The 21,247-nt window shown below is 40.9% G+C and overlaps 1 protein-coding gene across 4 annotated transcripts in view; it reads left to right on the forward strand.

Annotated features, from left to right (window-relative positions):
* The window catches only part of arfgef1 (ADP ribosylation factor guanine nucleotide exchange factor 1), a 179,765-nt gene that overhangs the window by 88,060 nt on the left and 70,458 nt on the right, over positions 1-21,247 (forward strand). For 3 of the 4 annotated variants that reach the window (XM_033019361.1, XM_033019362.1, XM_033019364.1), the window contains exons 7-14: positions 7,113-7,223; positions 10,072-10,179; positions 11,184-11,371; positions 14,032-14,162; positions 16,821-17,055; positions 17,618-17,717; positions 17,810-17,949; positions 20,916-21,024. In XM_033019361.1, the coding sequence (XP_032875252.1) occupies positions 7,113-7,223; positions 10,072-10,179; positions 11,184-11,371; positions 14,032-14,162; positions 16,821-17,055; positions 17,618-17,717; positions 17,810-17,949; positions 20,916-21,024 (1,122 nt within the window). The remainder of the gene's footprint in view (positions 1-7,112; positions 7,224-10,071; positions 10,180-11,183; positions 11,372-14,031; positions 14,163-16,820; positions 17,056-17,617; positions 17,718-17,809; positions 17,950-20,915; positions 21,025-21,247) is intronic. The other variant, XM_033019365.1, reaches the window with a different exon arrangement.

Genomic DNA, 21,247 nt, shown 5'->3' on the forward strand with positions numbered 1-21,247 from the left:
TGTACCTGCCCAAGTGTATTTTAAATGATTATAATACCTGCCTCAACTACCTCCTCTGGGAGTTCCTTCAATATACCCACCATCCTTTTGAGTGAAGAAGTTGCCACTCAGGTATCTATTTAATCTTGCCCCCCCCTCACCTTAAACCTATGTTATCTGGCACTTGTTCCCTCTACACTGTGTAAAAGACCATTTCAAGCATAATGACATCTTACTGTGGCAGGATGACCAAAGGTGAGCATAACATCCTAACTTCTATTCTCAATACCCTGACTGAGGACCAATGCACCAAAAACTCTCTTGATCACCCTATCTACCTGTGACGGTACTTTAAGGGAGCTATGTACCTGTACTCCTAGATTCCTCTGCTGTACAAGACTCCCCAAGGCCCAACCATTCACTTTGAAGGTCTTTCCTTGGTTTGATTTTCCAAAATGTAATACCTTATACTTATCTCCATTAAGCTCCATTAGATATTCCTCAGCCCACCTGCCCAACAAATCAAGTTCCAGCTGTAATTTTTGATAACCATCTCCACTGCCTATGATACCTCCTACTTTATTGTCAGCTGCAAATTTACTAATCGTGCCTTGAACCTTCTCATTCAAATCATTGATATAAACGCACAAACATCAATGAGCTCAGCACTGATCCCTGAGACACACCATTAGCCCCAGGCGTCCAGTGCGTAAAGCAACCTTCCACCACCACCCTCTGCTTCTTTCCATGAAGCCAATTCACTATCCAGTCAGCAAGCTCTCCCTGGCTCCCATGTAATCTAACATTCCAGAGCAGCCAACCATGCAGAAAATTATCAAATGCCGTGCTGAAGTTCATATAGACAATGTTTACAGCCTTGCCCTTATCAACCTTTTTGGTGACTTCTTCAAAAAACACAAATCAAATTCATAAGACACAGTCACCCATGTACAAAACCACACTGACTATCCCTAATCAACCCCTGCCGATCCAAGCATGTATATCATATGCCTCAGAATCCTCTCTAATAACCTGTCTACAGCAGATGTTAGGCTCGCTGGTGTATAGTTCTCGGGCTTTTTCTTGAAGCCCTTGTTAAATAGACGCGTAATGTTAGCCACCTTTCAGTCATCAGGCACCTCATCTGTGTTTAACAATGATTTATACCTCTCAGCCAAGGCTCCTGCAATTCTTCTCTAGCTTCCCATAAGGTCCTCGGATATTTATCTATTTTCATACACTTCAGGACATCCTGCACTACCTCCGACTGTATTACGGTTTGCCCTCGACATCTCCATTAACTGTCCAAATTTCCAAGCTTTCATGCTTTTCTCCACAGTAAAAACAAAGGTGAAATACTCATTGAAGACCTTGCCCATCTTCTGCGGCTCTAAGCATAGACAACTGCTTTGTTTTCTGAAGAACCCTATTGCCACTCTAGTTATTCCCTTTCCCTAATGTACATAAAATCTCTTTGCATTATCTCCTGCCCCTTTTTTCCTTCCTGATTTCCATCTGAAGAATGCTCCTCAGTCCCCAAAACTCCTGCTGGGCTACACTTCATCCCAGCTGCCTATACCTGGCCATGCCTCCTTTTTCTTGACTAAAGCTTCCATTTCGCTCATCATCCAAGCTTCCTTACTCCCAGCTCTCTTGCCCCTCATTCTAATAGGAACATGCATGCCTTAAACCCTCAATATTAATCTTATAAAAGCATCCCACTTTCCGGACGTCCAATTTCAGCAAGTTTCCGTCTAGTACCATCCAAGTTGGCTTTGCTCCAATTCAGAACTTTAACTTGTGGGCTTGTCCTATCCTTATTCACAACTATTTTAAACAGACAGAACTGCGCTTGTCCCAAAAGGCTCGCCCACCGACATTTCAGTCACTTGCCGTTCTCAATTTCCAAAGAGTAGTTCAAGCTTTGCCCACTCCCTTTTAGGCCCCAAGTCTGTTCTCTGGAACTGCAATTGTTCCTAGGTCAGCTAGGGCAGATATTAATTATGCTGCAACTTGTTTGTGATTTCAAATCACATAGTACATATCTCTTGTTTTCCGAGTCAAAATGTATAACAGCAGCCAATAAAGTTGTTTGTACCTTTAGTGGTCAACTAAAAGATTGCACGGCTTGGTTCTGACCCTTTTGATTTTGGGTCTGCTGCAGCAAAATTCATTGTTGCCTGACACACAATTTGTTAAGAATTAATTTGGCACTGATTTATGTTCTATGAATTCTATGTAACATGTAAACGGTGGTGAATGCTATGTAAGAAGAGCAGGGCTGCATGTAGTTGGTGGATCTAGGGTTGGGTACAGGTTGAGAGGGCAGAGGGTAGAGAGGGCAAGCAAAATTGGGTCTTGAGCAGTGAAATTGTGAGACCTGCTCATTGTAGTGAGAGAGGGAGGGAGTTTGGGATTCAAAGATAGTGACCAACAAACTGGAGGCTGTGCAGGATTTATGCCCAGAGATCAATACTTCTATGAGTTAGTCCGAGAAAGTAGCCTTAGTCATATTGAGTACGTCTGCGATTGAGTTCTGGGGGAGGGGTCATGAAGATTGTGAAATGAAAGTGTGGTGCAGAATAAGGGTTGGTGTCGAAGGCCTGAGGATAGTGCGTTCAAGAAATAATTAAAAGGGATCTTCCTGGGTTGAATTCCCTTTGCTAAGGGATTTCCTGGGTTGAATTCCCATTGTTATGATAGTTGAAGGTTCCCAGTGACAGGGAATCTTAAGGGCCTGTCCCACTTTTCTGTCATTCGCGCGCTATTTACGTGACCTGCTAGCGTGTGGGTAACGCGTGGGTAGTGGGGGACGGGTGCATGGAGTGGTGTGGAGGAGCGTGGCGTGGAGGAGTGTGGACTTCGTCCTGCATGAAATCTTCTCTCGCCACCAGCCTGTCACGTAACTGACGGCCAAAGTGGGACAGGCCCAATACCCTGGCGCGGCGCAAAGTATCACCTCTAACAGCAGCAGAAGCAGGCAAATGATCGCCGAGCTCGGCCTGGGGCTCACGGCCGTTGTGGATCCAGATCCGCCCCCACTCCTACTCCCAGAGGGGGGCCAAGACGATTGGAGATAGACACAAAATGCTGGAGTAACTCAGTGGGACCGGCAGCATCTCTATAGAGAAGCAATGGGTGACGTTTCGGGTCAAGACCCTTCTTCAGACTGAGATGTCGTACTTCAATGAACAACAGTCTTATCAAGTCTTATTTAGATTGAAGTTTGCCAGATTTGTGACTTTCTCTACTCACTTAAGAATTGCTTTTAAAACCCCATATTTAAAGAATATGGTCTTGTTTTGATTGTGAACAAAGCCATTAGCTTATTTTCCTCTTCAGTGCTCAATGCTTGTGAGCAGCTTGGGCAAGTGGTAGATTAATATTGTTTCACTTAGTACACAAATGAGAGAATTTGTCTATATAAGTTATAGGAGCAGCATTAGGTTATTCGGCCCATCAAGTCTACTCGGGTCTATCTTTCCCTCTCAACCCCATTCTCCTGCCTTCTCCCCATAATCCTGACACCTGTACTAATCAAGAATCTATCCATCTCTGCCTTAAAAGTTTGCATTGACTGGGTCTCCACAGTCTTTTGTGGCAATGACTTCCCAATATTCCTAATATTCTTTCTGAATTATGCTTGCATCAGAAAATGGTAATGTAGAATTCCTTGCCACTATTGCTGTCAGTGAAAGAAAGCATTATATATTTTAGTATAACCATCTGTGAATTTGGATGAAGAGACTTTACAGAAAATTAGAAGTACTTCTTATTGTGCAGTGACAATTTCTTGTCAACATTTAGAGTTTCTGTTTGAAGCCAGTTAGATTCCTTTAGGAAGTCATTTGCTGTAGCTAGACTTTGAAGATAGAAGTCTACCATTGCAAATTTGTTTGCTGCATTAACATCCCAATAGAGGGGAATTAAATGAAAAATGGAAGTGTTAGATTACTTAAATTACATCCTCATTTTTGAGGTAGAGCCTTTATACACTTCGTTCTGTGCTTCAGACTACAATATATTCAGTTACGCGATCAGGTACTACTTGGAGCATTTCCTGTTATTTTTGATTTTCAGTAATCTGCTATAGGTCTTAATTTTGCTTTCTCTGAGCAAAGCATCCAAGATAATTATGAAAGCCCCTTCAACCACAAGATCATGAAGCATAAGCGGTGAATTCTCTCACTACCCTAATTAGTGATCAAGAGGAGATGCTAGAATGTAAGAACCCACAAAAGTTGGTGTTCAGGGACAACAAATTAAGAATTCTATTCCATGGCATTACTTTTTATTATTTTTATTTGATGTAAAATTCTAAAAATTGCATGATGCTTGCAAAATTAAGGGTTAATTTATTACCAGTTCCCAACTTTGAGAAACGTCAGGTATTACAAGGGGATTATCGATGGCTCTCCTGTGAATAAAAGACATACTGATAAAATGTTTTTTTTGTCTTGTAAATGTAATCCTGCAGAAACTATTAATTTATAACTTCCCTGTGCTATCATTGGGTAATGCTAGCTTCTGCATCTTTAACAAGTATATAATTGGTATTAGAACATATGATATTGTATTAATTCTGTGTCAGAAGATATTGAGAGAAATGTAGGGATTTAATCCAAGGAAATAAATAACTTTGGGTAATAAAAAGGGAATCTGGCAGCAGCTGAGGAGACAAGATGCATAACTAATCTTCCACATTGATATTTCACCAGACCTAGCAGCAAAATTTAAATAAATGTTGACTGATCAGATGGAAGATTAGGGGAGCTCTATGCTTGTTCTTGGGAGGAGAGAGGATGAGTGCAGATGTACAGGGGATGGTGGAAGATAGACGACGGATAAGGTATAAAAAGGCTCTTCCAGAAAAATTGCTGCCAAGATGTCATGAGAATTAATGCAGCCGGAAAACTTTGAGAAAGAGAATCATTTGTACATTGCAAGGATTGGAGATTTAACCAATGCAGCTTTGGATTTGTGATGGATTATTCACAATCTTAGCTCCTGAGATGGACATCAAGAAGTTTAGAAAGGAAAGAGTTTCAGATAGATCATGTGAAAGTGAGAGCAATATAAAGTTGGCACTAAAGGTGATGAAACTTACAAAACCTGTATAAAGTGAGGAAGCAGCAGTAATGCAGTTATTTATTTAATTTAAAAAGGTGAAGACTACAAAGAGTCTTCCATGTATCCAAGCAACTGTAACAACTCCATTTGATTTGAAGGAAAGGAGAAGAGTTAAAGAAAAAGTTGCGCAAGAAGATAATTTTGTCAGACAAAGAAGGGTACTGCTGAGACAGGACTGGTTTTGCCTTTGTTTAAGGAAGAAGTAAAAGGCGACCCAGACATCCTACTGTGGGAGACAGAGGTGTGAAGGGATTGGCTGTCCAGTGGAAATGAGCTGATTATGACCAGGAAACTAGAAAATCGATGTATTAAGCAGTAATTTCAGCCTGCAAACTAAAAAAGAAATCAGGAAGTTGCTGTCCAGCTGTTTTCCACCTGGCTCCTCCATGTACTTGTGTGCGTTAATCGTTACATTTTTATAGACTATAATACTGAGATATTCACCACTAAATACAACAGTAAAAAGGGCTTTAAAGTAATAATTACTTCCAAACAATCTGTGAAAACTGAAATTAACATCCATGCAATGAATTATTTCTTCATATTTTGAATACTAGTGCGCGGAAATTACTTAATTTTTTTTCATCATTCTTAAACCACTTACCTCCATTTGTCTTTCCTTTTTTTTTTCTCTCTGCATGATTTTAAATTAAATATTCTAACATACTTTTTGTCTTAGACTGTGACTCTAGTTTAACTGATTTAAGAGTCATGCCGTTCACCCCATTCACATAGGTTCCAAGGCCTCTAAGGAGGATTATCTGCTGATGTGCCTCTTGATGGTCCTAAGTTTCACTTATCAGCCTAGTAAATGTCTCGGGGCAGCACAGATTTAATGAGTAGTAAATACACTGGTTCACTTTTGTTTTAGTTTAGTTTAGAGAAACAGCATGGAAACAGGCCCTTCGGCCCACCGAGTCCACATCGACCAGCAGTCCCCACACATTAACACTACCCTACACCACACCAAGCCAGTTAACCTACAAACCTGTACGTCTTTGGAGTGTGGGAGGAAACCGAAGTTCTCGGAGAAAACCCACGCAAGTCACGGGGAGAACGTACAAACTCAGTACAGACAAAGCACCTGTAGTCAGGATCAAACTCTGGTTTCTGGCGCTGTAAAGGGGCTGTCCCTCTTGGGCGTCATTTGCACGTGACGCCGATGGCGCGCGAACATTTTGTACATCCCAAAATCCTGGGGCACCGTGCGCGACGGCGCGTCACTGCCGACATGACCATGCACCATGCGCGCGTAATGCGCACCATGTGCGCGGCACGATGCGCGTGTCATACGTTGTGACGCGTAAATTACGCGCAAATGATGCCCAAGTGGGACAGGCCCTTAAGGCAGCAACTCTACCGCAGTGCCGCCCAGTGTAGAGATGCAGCACGAAAAAGATCCTATGGCCTATTGAGTTCACACTGACTACCGATCACCTGTTCATACTTGTTCTATGTTATTCAACTTATTACACACATTATTTCAATACAAATCACACTTATTTAGCTTAATGACTAATTTAGTGTCTAACAAAGAAACAAATTCAAATCTTAATGCATGTATTTGAAAATATATTGTTATAAATTGAGCAGGAGGCAGCATAGTTACAGTTGTGTAGGAAAGAACTGCAAATCCTGGTTTAAATCAAAGGTAGACACAAAATGCTGGAGTAACTCAGCGAGTCAGGCAGCATTTCTGGAGAGAAGGAATGGGTGACGTTTCGGGTTGAGACCCTTCTGCAGACAGTTGGTTTTGATGACCCACGGTAACTGACTAATTTCAAGTAGGAAAATCAATATTTAAATTTTCTGTCGAAGGCATATTATCACTTTTTTGAAGGCATGTACTAGACGACTTTCGAACTGGCAAGATTATTCTAAAAGCTTCATCTCACTTGATTTGAAGTAAAGTCAAAGCTTGTTTTATTCATGCTTGCTTTTATCTTTTAATTTAATGCTGGCTGAGTTGTTCTGAGCATTTTTATGTTCTGTCCTTGTACAAGGTTTTGAAAAAGGGATTACAGGCAGCAGTCATGGGGAGGGTCTTGAATTTGAGGATAATGTACATGAAATTGTACAGAACATTCTACAAGAATTGGTGGCCACTGTTGGAGGTAGTGTATTCATTTCATCTCTTAGTTTATTCTTATGTTTTGTCGTACATGTACATGACATTTTCAATGTATTTTGTTGATGCTTTCATCTCTATTTTACCCCCTCTTTCTAGCAGTAAATGTTGCAATTTTGCTATTAAGAGTTAAAAAGGTTAATGGCAATGATTAGTTTTGTATTAATTCGTTTCAAACTTTTGTACAATTCTTCTCAAACATTTTTAATGAACTCTTTTTGATCTCTGGTTGGTGTCAGGTTACAGTTGGCAATAATGTAATTGGCAAAATTGATTCAATACAATAATTGTTTTACTGATCTGGAAATAAGCCTGTTTAAGACCTAGTGTATCAGGTGATGTTGGAGTGTAGAGTTATCCTGCAGTTTAAGGACTGCCATTAGATAATGGTGAGATTGGAATACAGTGGGTCTGATACTTAAAGACTTTACAGCATATATGATTTATCTTTTTTTTATTGTTTGTAGAACTTTGCAGTTGTTTACATGATAGAAATTAAATGTAAATTATACTGAAATTATTACTTATAGCCTTCAACCTCTATTGGTTTTAAAAGCAGTATCTCTCCATTATAATGTAGTGACATCTATTTATCATTTAATTTGAACAATACTAATGAGCAAAGTTGAAGGCAATAGATTAAACCTGTCACAACCTGTTCTCTTTGCTTCAGTAATCCAACACGAGAGGTGTTTTGTCATTGAACCACCAGAAGCTTATAGTATCACTTAAATAAAAATAACCACATTTTGTTTGGAAGGGCCAATTTGTAAAGATTCTTTTAAGAAAAATAAATTATCTTAAGAGAAAACACCACATCTTTTTTTTAATGCAAGTGTAACTGAATTCATCTTAAATTTAGTTGATTACAAAACCCATATCAATTCTCCAGAATTTGAGTGCATCATTTTAAGAAAAATACTTTGCAACCAATTGACAGCATTTGAGGATAGTAATTTATCTCAATTTTTTATTTGGCACATTTTTTAAATAATTTTATGATGCAGCGGTTCTTTTGTTCCATCATCCAGTCATTTCTATTATATCTTTTTAGCTTTCATTTTTGATGTGTGCAGGAGTACTCATGCTTCAATCTAATAATATGTTGCGTTATCTGTAGAAACAAAAAGCTGGTTACTACATAAAAGGACCAAGTGCTGGAATAACTCAGCAGGTCAGGCAGCATCTCTGCAGAACATGTATAGCTGATGTTTTGGGTTGAGGCCCTTCTTCAGACTGGTCGCAGTGGGAGAGAGAAGAAAGCTGGAAAAGGGGAGACCAGGACCTGCATGGCAGGTAATAGGTCGACATAGGCGAGGGAAGGGAGTTTCGATAGGCAGCTGGTTGGAACAAAGGCCAAAATTAAGAAAAGATGGAAGGTGTGAGAGAGGTTTGAAGAGTTGTGGATTGTTAAGCCAGAGAGGAAATTGGGGAGTCGAAGCAGATGGAGAGGAGATAGGTGGGAGTCCAGGTGGAGTACAGGGGAGAGAATGGGAGTAAGGGGGAATTGGGGGTGGGAGGTGGGGGGGGTTGAGAGGTTACCTCCAAATTGCCTGTGGTCCCACTCTGGCAATGGAGGAGGCTCAGGACAGGTCAGTGTGGGAATGGGAAGGTGAGTTGAAAGTTTAGCAACCGGGAGTTCGAGTAGGCCTTAGTGGACCGAGCACAAGTGTTCAGCGAAACGGTTGCCGAGTCTATGTTTGGTCCTGCTGATGTACAAGAGGTCACATTGGGAACACCAGATGCAGTAAATGAGTGTTGAGGAGGTGCACGTCAACCTCGGACTCACTTGGAAGGACTGCTGGGGTTCCTGGATGGGGGTGAGGGAGGAGGTAAAAGGACAGGGGACACGCTTGCAGGGGAAAGTAGCAGTGGACGGGGTGGTTTGCCTGGGAAGGGATAGAAACATAGAAAATAGGTGCAGGAGGAGGCCATTCGGCCCTTTGAGCCAGCACCGCCATTCATTGTGATCATGGCTGATCACAATGAATGGATGAGTGAACTAAGTGAACCAGGAGGGAGCAGTCTCTGTGAAAGAGGGAAAGGATGCAGATGGGAAGATGTGACTAGCGGTGGCATCACGTTGGAGGTGACGGAAATTTCAGAGATATGTTGGATGCGGAGACTGGTGGAGTGAAAGGTGAGGACCATGGGAGGTTCCGTCTGGGGGGTGGGGGTTCATGAGCAGAACTACGGGCCACAGGGGAGATGCACATACGGAACCCGTCTATGATGGAGGGGGGGATGGAGAACCATGTTTACGAATGAAAGAGGACGTTGGATGTCCTAGTATGGACACCTGTTTCTCCATTCCACTCATCGCGCCTCTCCCCCCCCCCCCCTCCTCCCTCCTCCCTTTATAATTTATAATCTGCAATAAAAGACCTTATTCTGCCTGAACTGGTCTAATAGATTTCAGTGGAAGATAGAGCATGCACCCATTGACTCTCAAGCTTAATTTATTGCTGATTTTTTGTATTCTAGAAGTTATGGAGAGTTGAAAATATCAAAATCAAATTAAAAACCTCTTAGCAGCTTACAGCAGATATTTTGAAAGCCTTTCTATTCATCTAATTTTCTAATCATGAAGCAAATACTATTTAATACATTTTTCATAACAATCCAAATTAGCTTGTATGGAGCTGAAATTTACATTACTGTAACCTGTTTTAGAAGTTAATTTAACCTGTTTTATATGTGTGACTTTCTTAGATCTGTCTTTTTGAGTTCTTCTATTGTAGTTAAAGGATTTCAGTCGTATTTAGCCAAATAATTTTTTGTTTTATTTATTTTTGATTTCCACCCCAACCGCATTTTCTTCCTCCTTTTTAAAGGACCTCTCCCTACCACGCATCTAGGAGGATGGGACGATGTGGGATTTGGACCTCCCCACTACCATCCTCAGTGCTGCTGTGATTGGCCTGTAAAAAGTTTAATTGAAGGTGGGTGAGGCAGTGCCAGTTTGTTCCTACCCCTCCTTCAAACAATATAATGAAAACAATCTGAGCCTGAAACCCGTCCACAGATTTGAGTAATAGGCAGCAGCACAGTGACATCAAACCACAAACTTGGCGTTGCTGTACTTAACCAATTAGGTTTGCAGTTTATTCACACCCGTATTAGTTGTTCGTACACATTCAAAAACAATCTTAGATGGGCTGCCTCACAATGTCCTCCAAAAACTAGTAGTCATTGCCAACACTGATGTCAGTGTTGTTGTAATATGCACCGAATCTTGTTAATTCAAGTACTTGCTAAGCCATAATGGCTTCCAGTAAAGCAATGACTTGATTTTCAAATTCATAGGGTTTTTTTTCCAGAACATGGCCTCATCCCTTCCCAGTCTATGTAATCCCGTGCTCAATAACCCTGAGATGCCTCTCTCCAGTTTTAGCTTTTAAATCATCTACAGATCTGTTGCTCTATCTTTGATGCTCATCCCTTTGGTACTGAACCCAGAAGCACTTCGCTACTTCTACCCCTCTACTTTGCTTCTTCAAGGCACTCCTTAAAACCTCTTACTTTAACCAAGCTTTTAGTTTTCTGCTCTAATTTTTCTCTATGTGGCTCAGTGTCAAATTTTATTTGGGAATATTTCAATAAAATCATCTTAATTATTTGTTATTTTTGAGTCGCTATATAAATATAAGTATTATTACTGTTTGTCTTTTGGAATTTAGTTTTTAGTCACCAGCAATAATCAGAATCATTTTAAATTTCTATTTTGGTGCTTAAGTTGTTAATTTTTAATGTATTTTAATTAAATATACATTCTTAATAATTTACTATTGTAATTTAATTTTTGCTACTCACATTTTAACATTTTACTGACATTTCTTTTCTTAAAAGTAGTGTGCACGTGACAGTCTTGAAAAGCCTTGAAAAATAGTGTGCACTTGAAAAGCATAAGTTTGTGAAGTTTTTAACTTGAGACATTATCCCCCAGAATTGGAAGAGAAACCAAGTGGAATTGGATGTTCTGAAAGTACTACTGGCTTCGTAGATGAGGAAAATCCAGCAGTCAATGAAGCGGACAATGTTCATTCCAATGGAATTCCAGGGACTCCAATCTCCATGTCATATACTCCTTCCCTGCCCGATGACAGATTGTCAGTTTCATCCAGTGACACTCAGGTGATGGCAAATAAAAAATAGATTTGTCTCATACAATTATTTTCCTATGTTATTATTATTAACCTATTCAGTTGGCATGGGATGAGGTTATTGGGCATTACATTTCCGACAGGATAATTTTACTAAATACCTTTTTCAGCTGCACATAAATAATTTGTACGTTTTAAATTTAGAATATACCTGTAAATGTTTTTCATTTACCTTTAAAGATAAGGTATCTGAAAGTTTATCGTTGTTTGCATATTGTGTTCATATTTGCCATAAACTATAACTGTGCACATGTTTACGTTAGGTTGCTTTTTGTTTAATAGTATGTTGCTGACATAAAACAGAACAGTACAGCGCAAGAACAGGCCCCTTCGACCCACAATGTCTGTGCCGAACATGATACCAAGATCAACTCTAACCTGTCTGCACATAATCCATATCTCATCATTCCCTGCCTAACCATATGCCTATCCAAATGGACAAATCCTCCAGTATGTCCTCTCGGAGTGCTACTGTGACAGTCTTCCTGATTAGTAGAGTGATGGAGACATGCAGTGTAGAAGCAGGCCCTTTGGCCCAACGCGCACACAGACCAACATGTCCCATCTACACTAGTCTCACCTGCCTGCGTTTGACCAATATCTAAACCTGTTCTATCCATGTACAGTCTAAATGTTTCTTAAACGTTATGATGATATATGCCTCAACTACCTCCGCCAGCTCGTTCCATACACCCACCACCCTTTGTGTGAAAAAGTTACCCCTCAGGTTCTTATTAAATCTTTCCCCCCCCCCCTTAAACCTATGTCTTCTGGTTCTCGATTCCCGTACTCTGGGAAAGAGACTCAGCATCTACCCGATCTATTCCTCTCATGATTTTGTACACATCTATAAGATCACCCCTCATCCTCCTGAGCTCCAAGGAATAGAGGCCCAGCCTGCCCAACCCCTCCCTATAGCTCAGACCCTCAAGTCCTGGCAATATCCTCGTAAATCTTCTCTGCACCCTTTCCAGCTTGACAACATCTTTTCTATAACATTGTGCCCAGAACTGGACACAAAACTCTAAATGCAGCCTCACCGATGTCTTATATAACTGCAACATGATCTCCCAATGTCTATACTTAATACTCTAACTCAGGGGTGTCAAACTCGCGGCCCGCGAAGGGGTCCGATCCGGCCCGTGGGATGATTTCCCCGATGCCAGAGCGGGCTGCAGCTGTCCACGGTGCCGGATCAGATTGTGTTCGCGCACGCGCAGCGCGATCCGGTGCGCATTGTCGCATTTTGCCCATGACCTAAAATGAGTTAAAATGAGTTTGACACCCCTGCTCAAACTGATGAAGGCCAATGAAAGCCCAAAGTCTTTTGACCACCCTTTCAACCTGTAGTGCCACTTTCAATGAACAATGCAACTGCACTCCTAGATCCCTCTGCTCTATGACACTCTAGTGCCCGACCATTCACTGTGTTGGTCCTAGCCATGTTAGTCTTTCCAAAATGCAACACTTCACATTTCTCTGTATTAAATTCCATCTAACATTCCTCAGCCCACCTGGCCAACCAAAATGGGACTAGCCAAGATGGGACATCTTGGTCGGCAGGGTCAAGTTGGGCTGAAGGACCTGTTTCCATGCAGTATAGCTCAATGACTCCATAACGTTGCAGAACAATGAAAACATAATTTCTGGATAATGTTTGATATATGCTGTAACTTCCGAAAATAGATGTCAAAATTCTGCACTCCTTATGAGGAGGTAAAGTTTTTTTAAAGACTGGTGCAAAATCTATTAATAAATTCAGATATGATGGAAAATATGCAGTTGGTTCTAATGATAATGATTGATATAAAGATCATGTATGGAAACATTGACTCTGGTCTCTGCCATTGTTTATACTATGAAATTCCTCTCGTTTGGTTTATTCTTCCTCATTTGTGCATCAAACTTATCTTCATTCTATCAAATTTATTCCCAAACTGAATGTCTCATTGGTACATTAATTGGTACATTGGTAATCACACTGCCGAAGAAAATAGACTGAAGAATGATTGAATTAGTCTCGATTGTTAATAATTTTACATATTATATACTACAGGTTCACAATCTGTTATCCGAAAACCTTGGGACCAGACACTTTTTGGATTTTGGAATTTTTCGGATTTCGGAATGGAAGACTTTTAGCGTAGATTTTAACATTTAACGGGTTGCTCAGTGGTAGAGTGCTCGGCTCGAGGCCGCAAGGTCGCGAGTTTGCGCCTCGATCCTGGCAGTTAAAAATGTTCGGTTTTCGGAGCTTTTTGGTTTTCGGAATTTCGGATAAAAGATTGTGAACCTGTATATCAATGCAAATATAAGCCCGTGAATGAATAGATACATGTGCTTGACCCATATCAAATGAAAATTAGTGCTTCTTAATTTGTTATTATCTTAATCGCAAAAAAGGAAATATTCCAATGAAACACATGTCCAGACAAATACCTCCATTTTGTTAGGTCACAATATTTACATGATATATGTACAATATCAATATCTTTTGGAAGTAAATCATGTAATTCATTTAAATGACAGATGGAATATCTGAAGGTTATGTTTTCCCCACCTTCTCTCAAGAACAGAAAGGTCTTGTTCAACAAATGGTTCAACACTATACTGATTTTGCTTTATTTGTAGGAATGTGGAAACACCCCAGGCGGTCCTAGTGCGAAGTTCTCTCATATTCTACAGAAGGATGCTTTTCTGGTCTTTAGATCATTATGTAAACTATCCATGAAACCGCTTTCTGATGGTCCGCCTGATCCAAAGTAAGTGTACAATGATTAACTTATTGTTGAATTGCAAATTTGAAATACATTTTCAATTCATTTTTACCATCTGTGGCTTTCCACTTTAGGACATTTGAGGTGCTCTTTCTTCAGTAAACATAGTTACCCGCTGCTGTTGTGAATGGAGCCCTCGCCTGTGTCTCTTTTCACTCCCCCCCCCCGACAGAACAAGGATATTCTCCTGCTCCTCACCTTTCACCACCAGCCTCTGCATCCAACAGATTGTTCTCTGACATTCCCATCATATTCCCATCATCTTCAACATGATCCCGCCATCAGTCACATATTCTTATCACTCTTTTCTGCTTTCTGTGGCGAACACTCTCTCCGCAACACCTTGGTTCACACATGCCAACCCGCCTCCCCCCCCAGGTACCTTTACCTGCAACCGCAGTACATATAACACATCTCCGTATACCTCCTCTCTCAATAGTGCTTTATTTGTCACACATGCAATTGCACAGTGAAATTCATTTTGCATATATTACACATGCGGGCGGCACCATTTTTGGTGCCATTATTCAAAGTTCGAAGTCCGGTTGGCCTGCGCATTCGATGTACTGGAGCAGTTCCGCGAACCAACATCCCTCTCCTCTCCTCGCCCGACCATCTTTGTGTCTCGGGGGCGCCTCCTGCAGCCTACATGAAGGCGCTATTTAATACATGTTGTATTCAGACAGACTCTGACTCAGTTTGGTGACTTTTCATCAGAACAAATCTAATTTTATATGTATTGTCAGTGGTTCTGACATCCACCATCATGAAGGGCTTCAAGAGACTGGTCAAATTAATTCCTGCCTCCCAGACAGCCTGAGATCCATTGCAGTTCACCTACCATCACAACATGTCCACAGAAGATGCCACCTCCCTGGCCCTAAACTCATAATTGGAACATCCGGTTAACAGGGGCAACTGAGTCAGACTCATATTTATTGACTAGAATTCCAACCAAACTCCTTTCCAAATTCCTGAACCTAGAACTTAGCAGTCCCCTCGCCAACTGGATCCTCGACTCCCTGACCCATAGACCACATTCAGTGAGGGTAGGCGACAAACCAACTTCCATGGTAATTTTCAACAGTGAGGATGCGTGCTCGGCCCCTTACTGTTTTCCCTATACACTCATGTAGGTGCAGCCAAATTCTGCTCCAACACCGATGTTTGCAGATGACAATACAATAATGGGACAGATCTCGAAAAACGATGAGATGGAGTACAGGAAGGAGATAAAGAGCTTAATAAGATGGTGTAAAGCCAACTAGCTCTCTCGCATTATCAGCAAGGCGAAGGAGCTAGTTATTGACTTCAGGAAGCATGGTGGATTACTTCTCCCAATCAGCATCAATGATGCAGAAGTGGAAATGGTTCAGAGCTTTAAATTCCTGGGTGTAAATATGACCAACAATCTGTCCTGTTCCAACCACATTAAAGCCATGGCCAATAAAGCACAACAACTCCTTCACTTCCTTAGAAGATCAAGGAAATTTGTCATGTCTCCAATGAATATTCCCAACTACTACAGATGCACTGTGGAAAGCATCAGGATGCATCACAGCTTGGTTTGGAAACAGTTCTGCCCAAGACATGCAAGACAATTGTGGATGTAGCCCTGTCCACCACACAAACCAGCCTCCCACGACCTACTCCCTCTCATCGACTCCATCTACACATCACACTGCCTCAGGAAAGAAGCCAATATAATCAAGGGCCATATACACCATCTTCTATCCTCTCCCTTTGGGTTGGAGAGAGGATAAAGATGTCTGTAAATACTTCTGCCAACTGATTCGAGCAATTTTTGAGGATAAGACCAGGTATTCCATCCTAGCTTAAAAGCATGTGCCACCACATTCAGGAACAACGTCTTCTCCGTTGTTATCAGTCTATTGAACAGTCCTCTCATAAGTGAAGGGCGTAGTCCTGATCTCCCAATCAATCTCAATGTGACATTTGCACTTAAAAAAAAAAAATTGCACTATGGTATTTTTCTCTTTGCGCCACTTATTATACTTGTATATGGCTTGATTTGACTGGTTAGAACGCAAACAAAGTTTTCCACAGTACCTCAGAATAAACCAACAGCAAAACCAATATTCCTGATTCTATTCCCATGTAAATGGTATGAAAATGCTGGAAACACTCAGCAAGTCAAGTAGCACCTGAGGAAAGAGGAGCAGATCTGGTTCCCAGATAAATGGATCCACGAGAGTGTCCAAATAATAACCGCATACTTGGATACAATAAACATAAATTGATGTTATTGTGTTTGACTTTGCCATGGTGATCATTGAAACTAAAAAGAGAGAAATAACATGAAAATAGTGGATAAAACCTTAAGAGGTACTGATCATGTTTATTCATTGAATCACAAGAGTTAACTTTTTGAAAAATATTTGGATTACATTTACTGTAAATAAATTGGTCATTTTCAATATTAAATTGTTTTGGGAGAATCCTTAATCTCAACTTTCATCTAATTTATAAAAGGCATTCAAAATAGTGATTTTTCAAAGATAAGTTGTATTCAAAATGTAGGTTTAATAAATATGCAAGTTAACATGAATTGATGGGAATCTCTGTATCAATTCTTTGCCTGTCAAAAACCTTCTCTAAATATCAATTTTACTTGTGTTCTAGGTCTCATGAATTGAGGTCAAAGATCCTCTCACTACAGCTACTTCTGTCGATTTTACAAAATGCTGGACCAATCTTCCGAACAAATGAGATGTTTATCAATGCAATAAAGCAATATCTTTGTGTGGCCTTGTCAAAGAATGGTGTCTCTTCTGTACCAGAAGTATTTGAGTTGTCACTTTCCATCTTCCTCACTCTCTTGTCAAATTTCAAGACTCACCTTAAAATGCAGATTGAGGTAAAATCTTGAATTCTAGAGTCAAAAAATGTTTAACAGCATCTATATGGATCAAACATTTTACCTCGGCAGACTCTTATGCCTAGTGATTATGAAAAATGTAACCCAATATTATAAATACAACTTAATTTAATCTACTGGTCTATTTTGTCAGCAAAGGGCTTTGTGATTGGATTTGCTAAGTTTTGTCTGGCAATTAAATGCAAATATTTGCATCTATTCTATGGGTGTTTATTTTTCTTTCTAATTTCTTGCATGGCGAGCTCAACCAACTGTATCTAAACTAGTTTATGTTATGTTATTGATAATGGCCAGGTCTGACTCATTTTTCTTTCCCTTCCCTTTTCCTCCCTGCTGCTGAAACTAGGACTAGTTACTCTATATGGATAATTCAAGCTTGCATCCTACTAGGTTAATATTTATCTGCTTTGAGATTGTTTTTAAGATCAGAATTTTCAGTTTAAAAGTTAGCAAAGCTGAGTGTATGTCATTAACACTTGGACTGGAATTTTATTTGAAGTCAAAATTGCTGCAAATCGACATTTCAATTATTTTATTTTAGGTATTCTTCAAAGAAATATTCCTTTATATTTTGGAGACTTCTACAAGTTCATTTGATCATAAATGGATGGTAATTCAAACTCTGACCAGAATATGTGCAGGTATGTTGTTTTATTATATTTTTCAGGGCAATTCTTTTAAGAAATTTAACAAACATTCTGATCGTGTGAATTTATCTCAATTAAATTTGCAGATGCTCAAAGTGTGGTGGACATCTATGTAAATTATGATTGTGACTTAAATGCTGCAAACATCTTTGAAAGATTAGTTAATGACTTGTCTAAAATCGCCCAAGGACGAGCTGGTCATGAGCTGGGAATGACACCTGTGCAGGTAACAGAGATGTACAAAGAGTGCAACTAAGGGCATATATATATATATACTAGACCAAGTGCAGACCCGTTGGGTCTGTTCCCCCAACGTGCGGTTGTGGGGGGGGGGGGGGGGGGGGAGGCGGCACGCAGCGTCACACACACTAACTATCTCCCCCCCCCCCCGCACTCATGCTAATTACCCCCTTGATATTGTATTAATATTATTCATTTGCTCCTTTTACCCCATAACCACCCTATCTACTGACGCATAGCCCCCAACTTGCAGTCACATCTAGAGAGGGGCGGGGGGCGGGTGGCGGGCGGGGGTAGAGAGTGAGGGCAGAGAGAGAAGGGGCAGAGACAGAGACACAGAGAGGGATAGGGGGGTGGAGAGGAGGATAAGAGGGAGGGTGTGTGAGGGGGGAAAGGTGGGGAAGGAGGGAAGGAGAGAGAGAGGGTGAGAGTGAGGGGGAGAGAGAGGGGGTGCTGAGAGGGGGTGCTGAGAGGGGGGTGAGGTGGGGAGCAGGGAGGGGGAGGGAGGGTGGAGGGTAGGGGGTGTGGAGGGGAAGGGTTTAGGGAAGGGGTTTGGGGGGGAGGAAGGGAGAGGGGGGGAGGAGGGGAGAGAGGTGGGAGGGGGAGAGGGGGGAAAGAGGGGGAGTGAGAGGTAAGGGGGAGAGGTGGGGAGCAGGGAGGGGGAGAGAAGGGGGTAGGGGTGTGTGGATGGGAGGGGGTTTAGGGGAGGAATGGTGGGGGGGGGAAAGGGGGGGAAAGAGGGGAGGGGGGGGAAAGGGGGGGGGGGAGACTCACATACATAAACGTGTGAGTGTATGTATGAGTATATTTGTACAGTGCCCTCCATAATGTTTGGGACAAAGACCCATTATTTAATTATTTCCCTCTGTACTCCGCAATTTCAGATTTGTAATAGAAAAAATCACATGTGGTTAAAGTGCACATTGTCAGATTTTAATAAAGGCCTTTTTTATACATTTTGGTTTCACCATATAGAAATTACAGATGTGTTTATACATAGTCCCTCCCATTTCAGGGCACCATAATGTTGGGGACAGCAATGTCATGTAAATGAAAGTAGTCATGTTTAGTATTTTGTTGCATATCCTTTGCATGCAATGACTGCTTGAAGTCTGCGATTCATGGACACCACCAGTTGCTGGGTGTCTTCTCTGGTGATGCTCTGCCAGGCCTGTATTGCAGCCATCTTTAGCTTATGCTTGTTTTGGGGCTAGTCCCCTTCAGTTTTCTCTTCAGCATAGAAAAGGCATGCTCAATTGTGATCAGATTGGGGAATTGACTTGGCCACTCAAGATTTGACCATTTTTTAGCTTTGAAAAACTCCTTTGTTGCTTTAGCAGTACGTTTGGGATCATTGTCTTTCAGTAGAATGAGCCGCTGGCCAATGAGTTTTGAGGCTTTTGTTTGAACTTGAGTAGATAGGATGTGTCTAAAAATTTCACAAATCATTATGCTACTCCCATCAGCAGTTGTATCATCAGTGAAGATAAGTGAGCCAATATCTGCAGCAGCCATACATGCCCAGGCAATAACATTCCCACCACCGTGTTTCACAGATGAGGTGGTATGCTTTGGATCTTGGGCAGTTCCTTCTCTCCTCCATACTTTGCTCTTGCCATCACTCTGATATAAGTTAATATTCGTCTCATCTGTCCAGATCTTTTTCCAGAACTGTGGTTACTCTTTTAAGTACTTCTTGGCAAACTGTAACCTGTCATCAGCTGTGGAGGTCTTCGTAGGCCTGCCAGTCCCTTTGCGATTCGTAAGCTCATCAGTGCTCTGTTTCTTGTTAATTATGTTCCAAACAGTTGATTTTGGTAAGCCTAATGTTTGGCTGATGTCTCCAACAGTTTTATTCTTGTTTCTCAGTCTCATAATGGCTTATTTGACTTGGCACAACTTTGGTCCTCATGTTGATAAACAGCAATAAAAGTTTCCAAAGGTGATGGAAAGACTGAAGGAAAGACTCGGTGCTGGGAGCTCTCTTATACCCGCATTAAGGAAGCATTTAACACGCCTGAGCAATTACAAACGCCTGTGAAGCACATGTGTCACAAACATTATGGTGCTCTGAATTGGGGGGGAGGGGGGGGAACGGACGCTATGTATGAACACATCTGTAATTTCTACATGGTGAAACCAAAATGTATTAAAAAAATACCCTTTAATAATATCTGACAATGTGCACTTTATCCACATGTGATTTTTTTTCTGTTACAAATCTCAAATTGTGGAGTACAGAGGCAAATAAATAAATGATGGGTCTTTGTCCCAAACATTATGGAGGGCACTGTATATGCGTTTATATATGTGCATATATATGTATGTGTATAGATATTGAGCTTAAAGCAAAACCAGCTTGAGTTTTTCAATCTGGGGTGGGAATTTATTCAATGATTGCAAAGGTGAAGAAGAAAGTGGAACATTACAGGAGGAAGGTGCTCAGGTATTTTTGGATGGCATAATAATGTAAAACTTGGGTCAGCTGAGGTACTGTGGTTCTTCTTAGTTCAGCCTCTAAAGGCCAATGAAAAAGAGAATACAGCCTCTAAAGGCAATTGAAAAAGAGAATATTAAGTCAGATAAGGTGCATAGTTTGAATGGATTGTTGAAAGAAGCTTTGCCTCATGCCAGGCGAGCCACTGGGTAGTCATGATAGCATTGTGATGTAGAATAGGAACTTGGTGCCATCTGCAAATACACAGACCTGATTCTAACACCCCCCCCCCCCCCCCCCCCCCCCTTCCAAAAAGTGACATGGAGAGGCATCATTGCAAATAATGCACACTTTGAGATGAGGCATTCCTGAAGTATGGGGAATGGGATTACATGTTGAGGCATCATGATCATTGCAAATAAGTTACAAGGCACACACGAGATCTTTCCTCTGTCATAAACTAGAATTGTGATTCGCTTAATGTTCAATTCTGATTACCATCCTTTTTTTTAAAGGAGCTCAGTCTCAGGAAGAAGGGCTTGGAGTGTTTGGTCTCAATTTTGAAGTGTATGGTGGAATGGAGTAAGGATCTGTACGTGAATCCAAACTCTCAGACCAGTCTTGGTAGGATATTTTATACTTTTGTCAGTTACGTGTTTTTTTAAATCAACTTGAACTTACAATATGGACTCAATGTCACAGAAAATAAAGTAAACATTCATGTTGATCAGACATGCCTCTAATTAGAATTCATCAATTTAATCTTTTACAAATTTTGGAACTGAAGCCAATAAAACAACATAAAATTGATATTATAAATGCAATTATTGATGTACAAGAACAAGAT

The sequence above is a fragment of the Amblyraja radiata genome, chromosome 4, assembly GCF_010909765.2.
Source record: "Amblyraja radiata isolate CabotCenter1 chromosome 4, sAmbRad1.1.pri, whole genome shotgun sequence".
In the NCBI taxonomy this organism is placed as follows: domain Eukaryota; kingdom Metazoa; phylum Chordata; class Chondrichthyes; order Rajiformes; family Rajidae; genus Amblyraja; species Amblyraja radiata.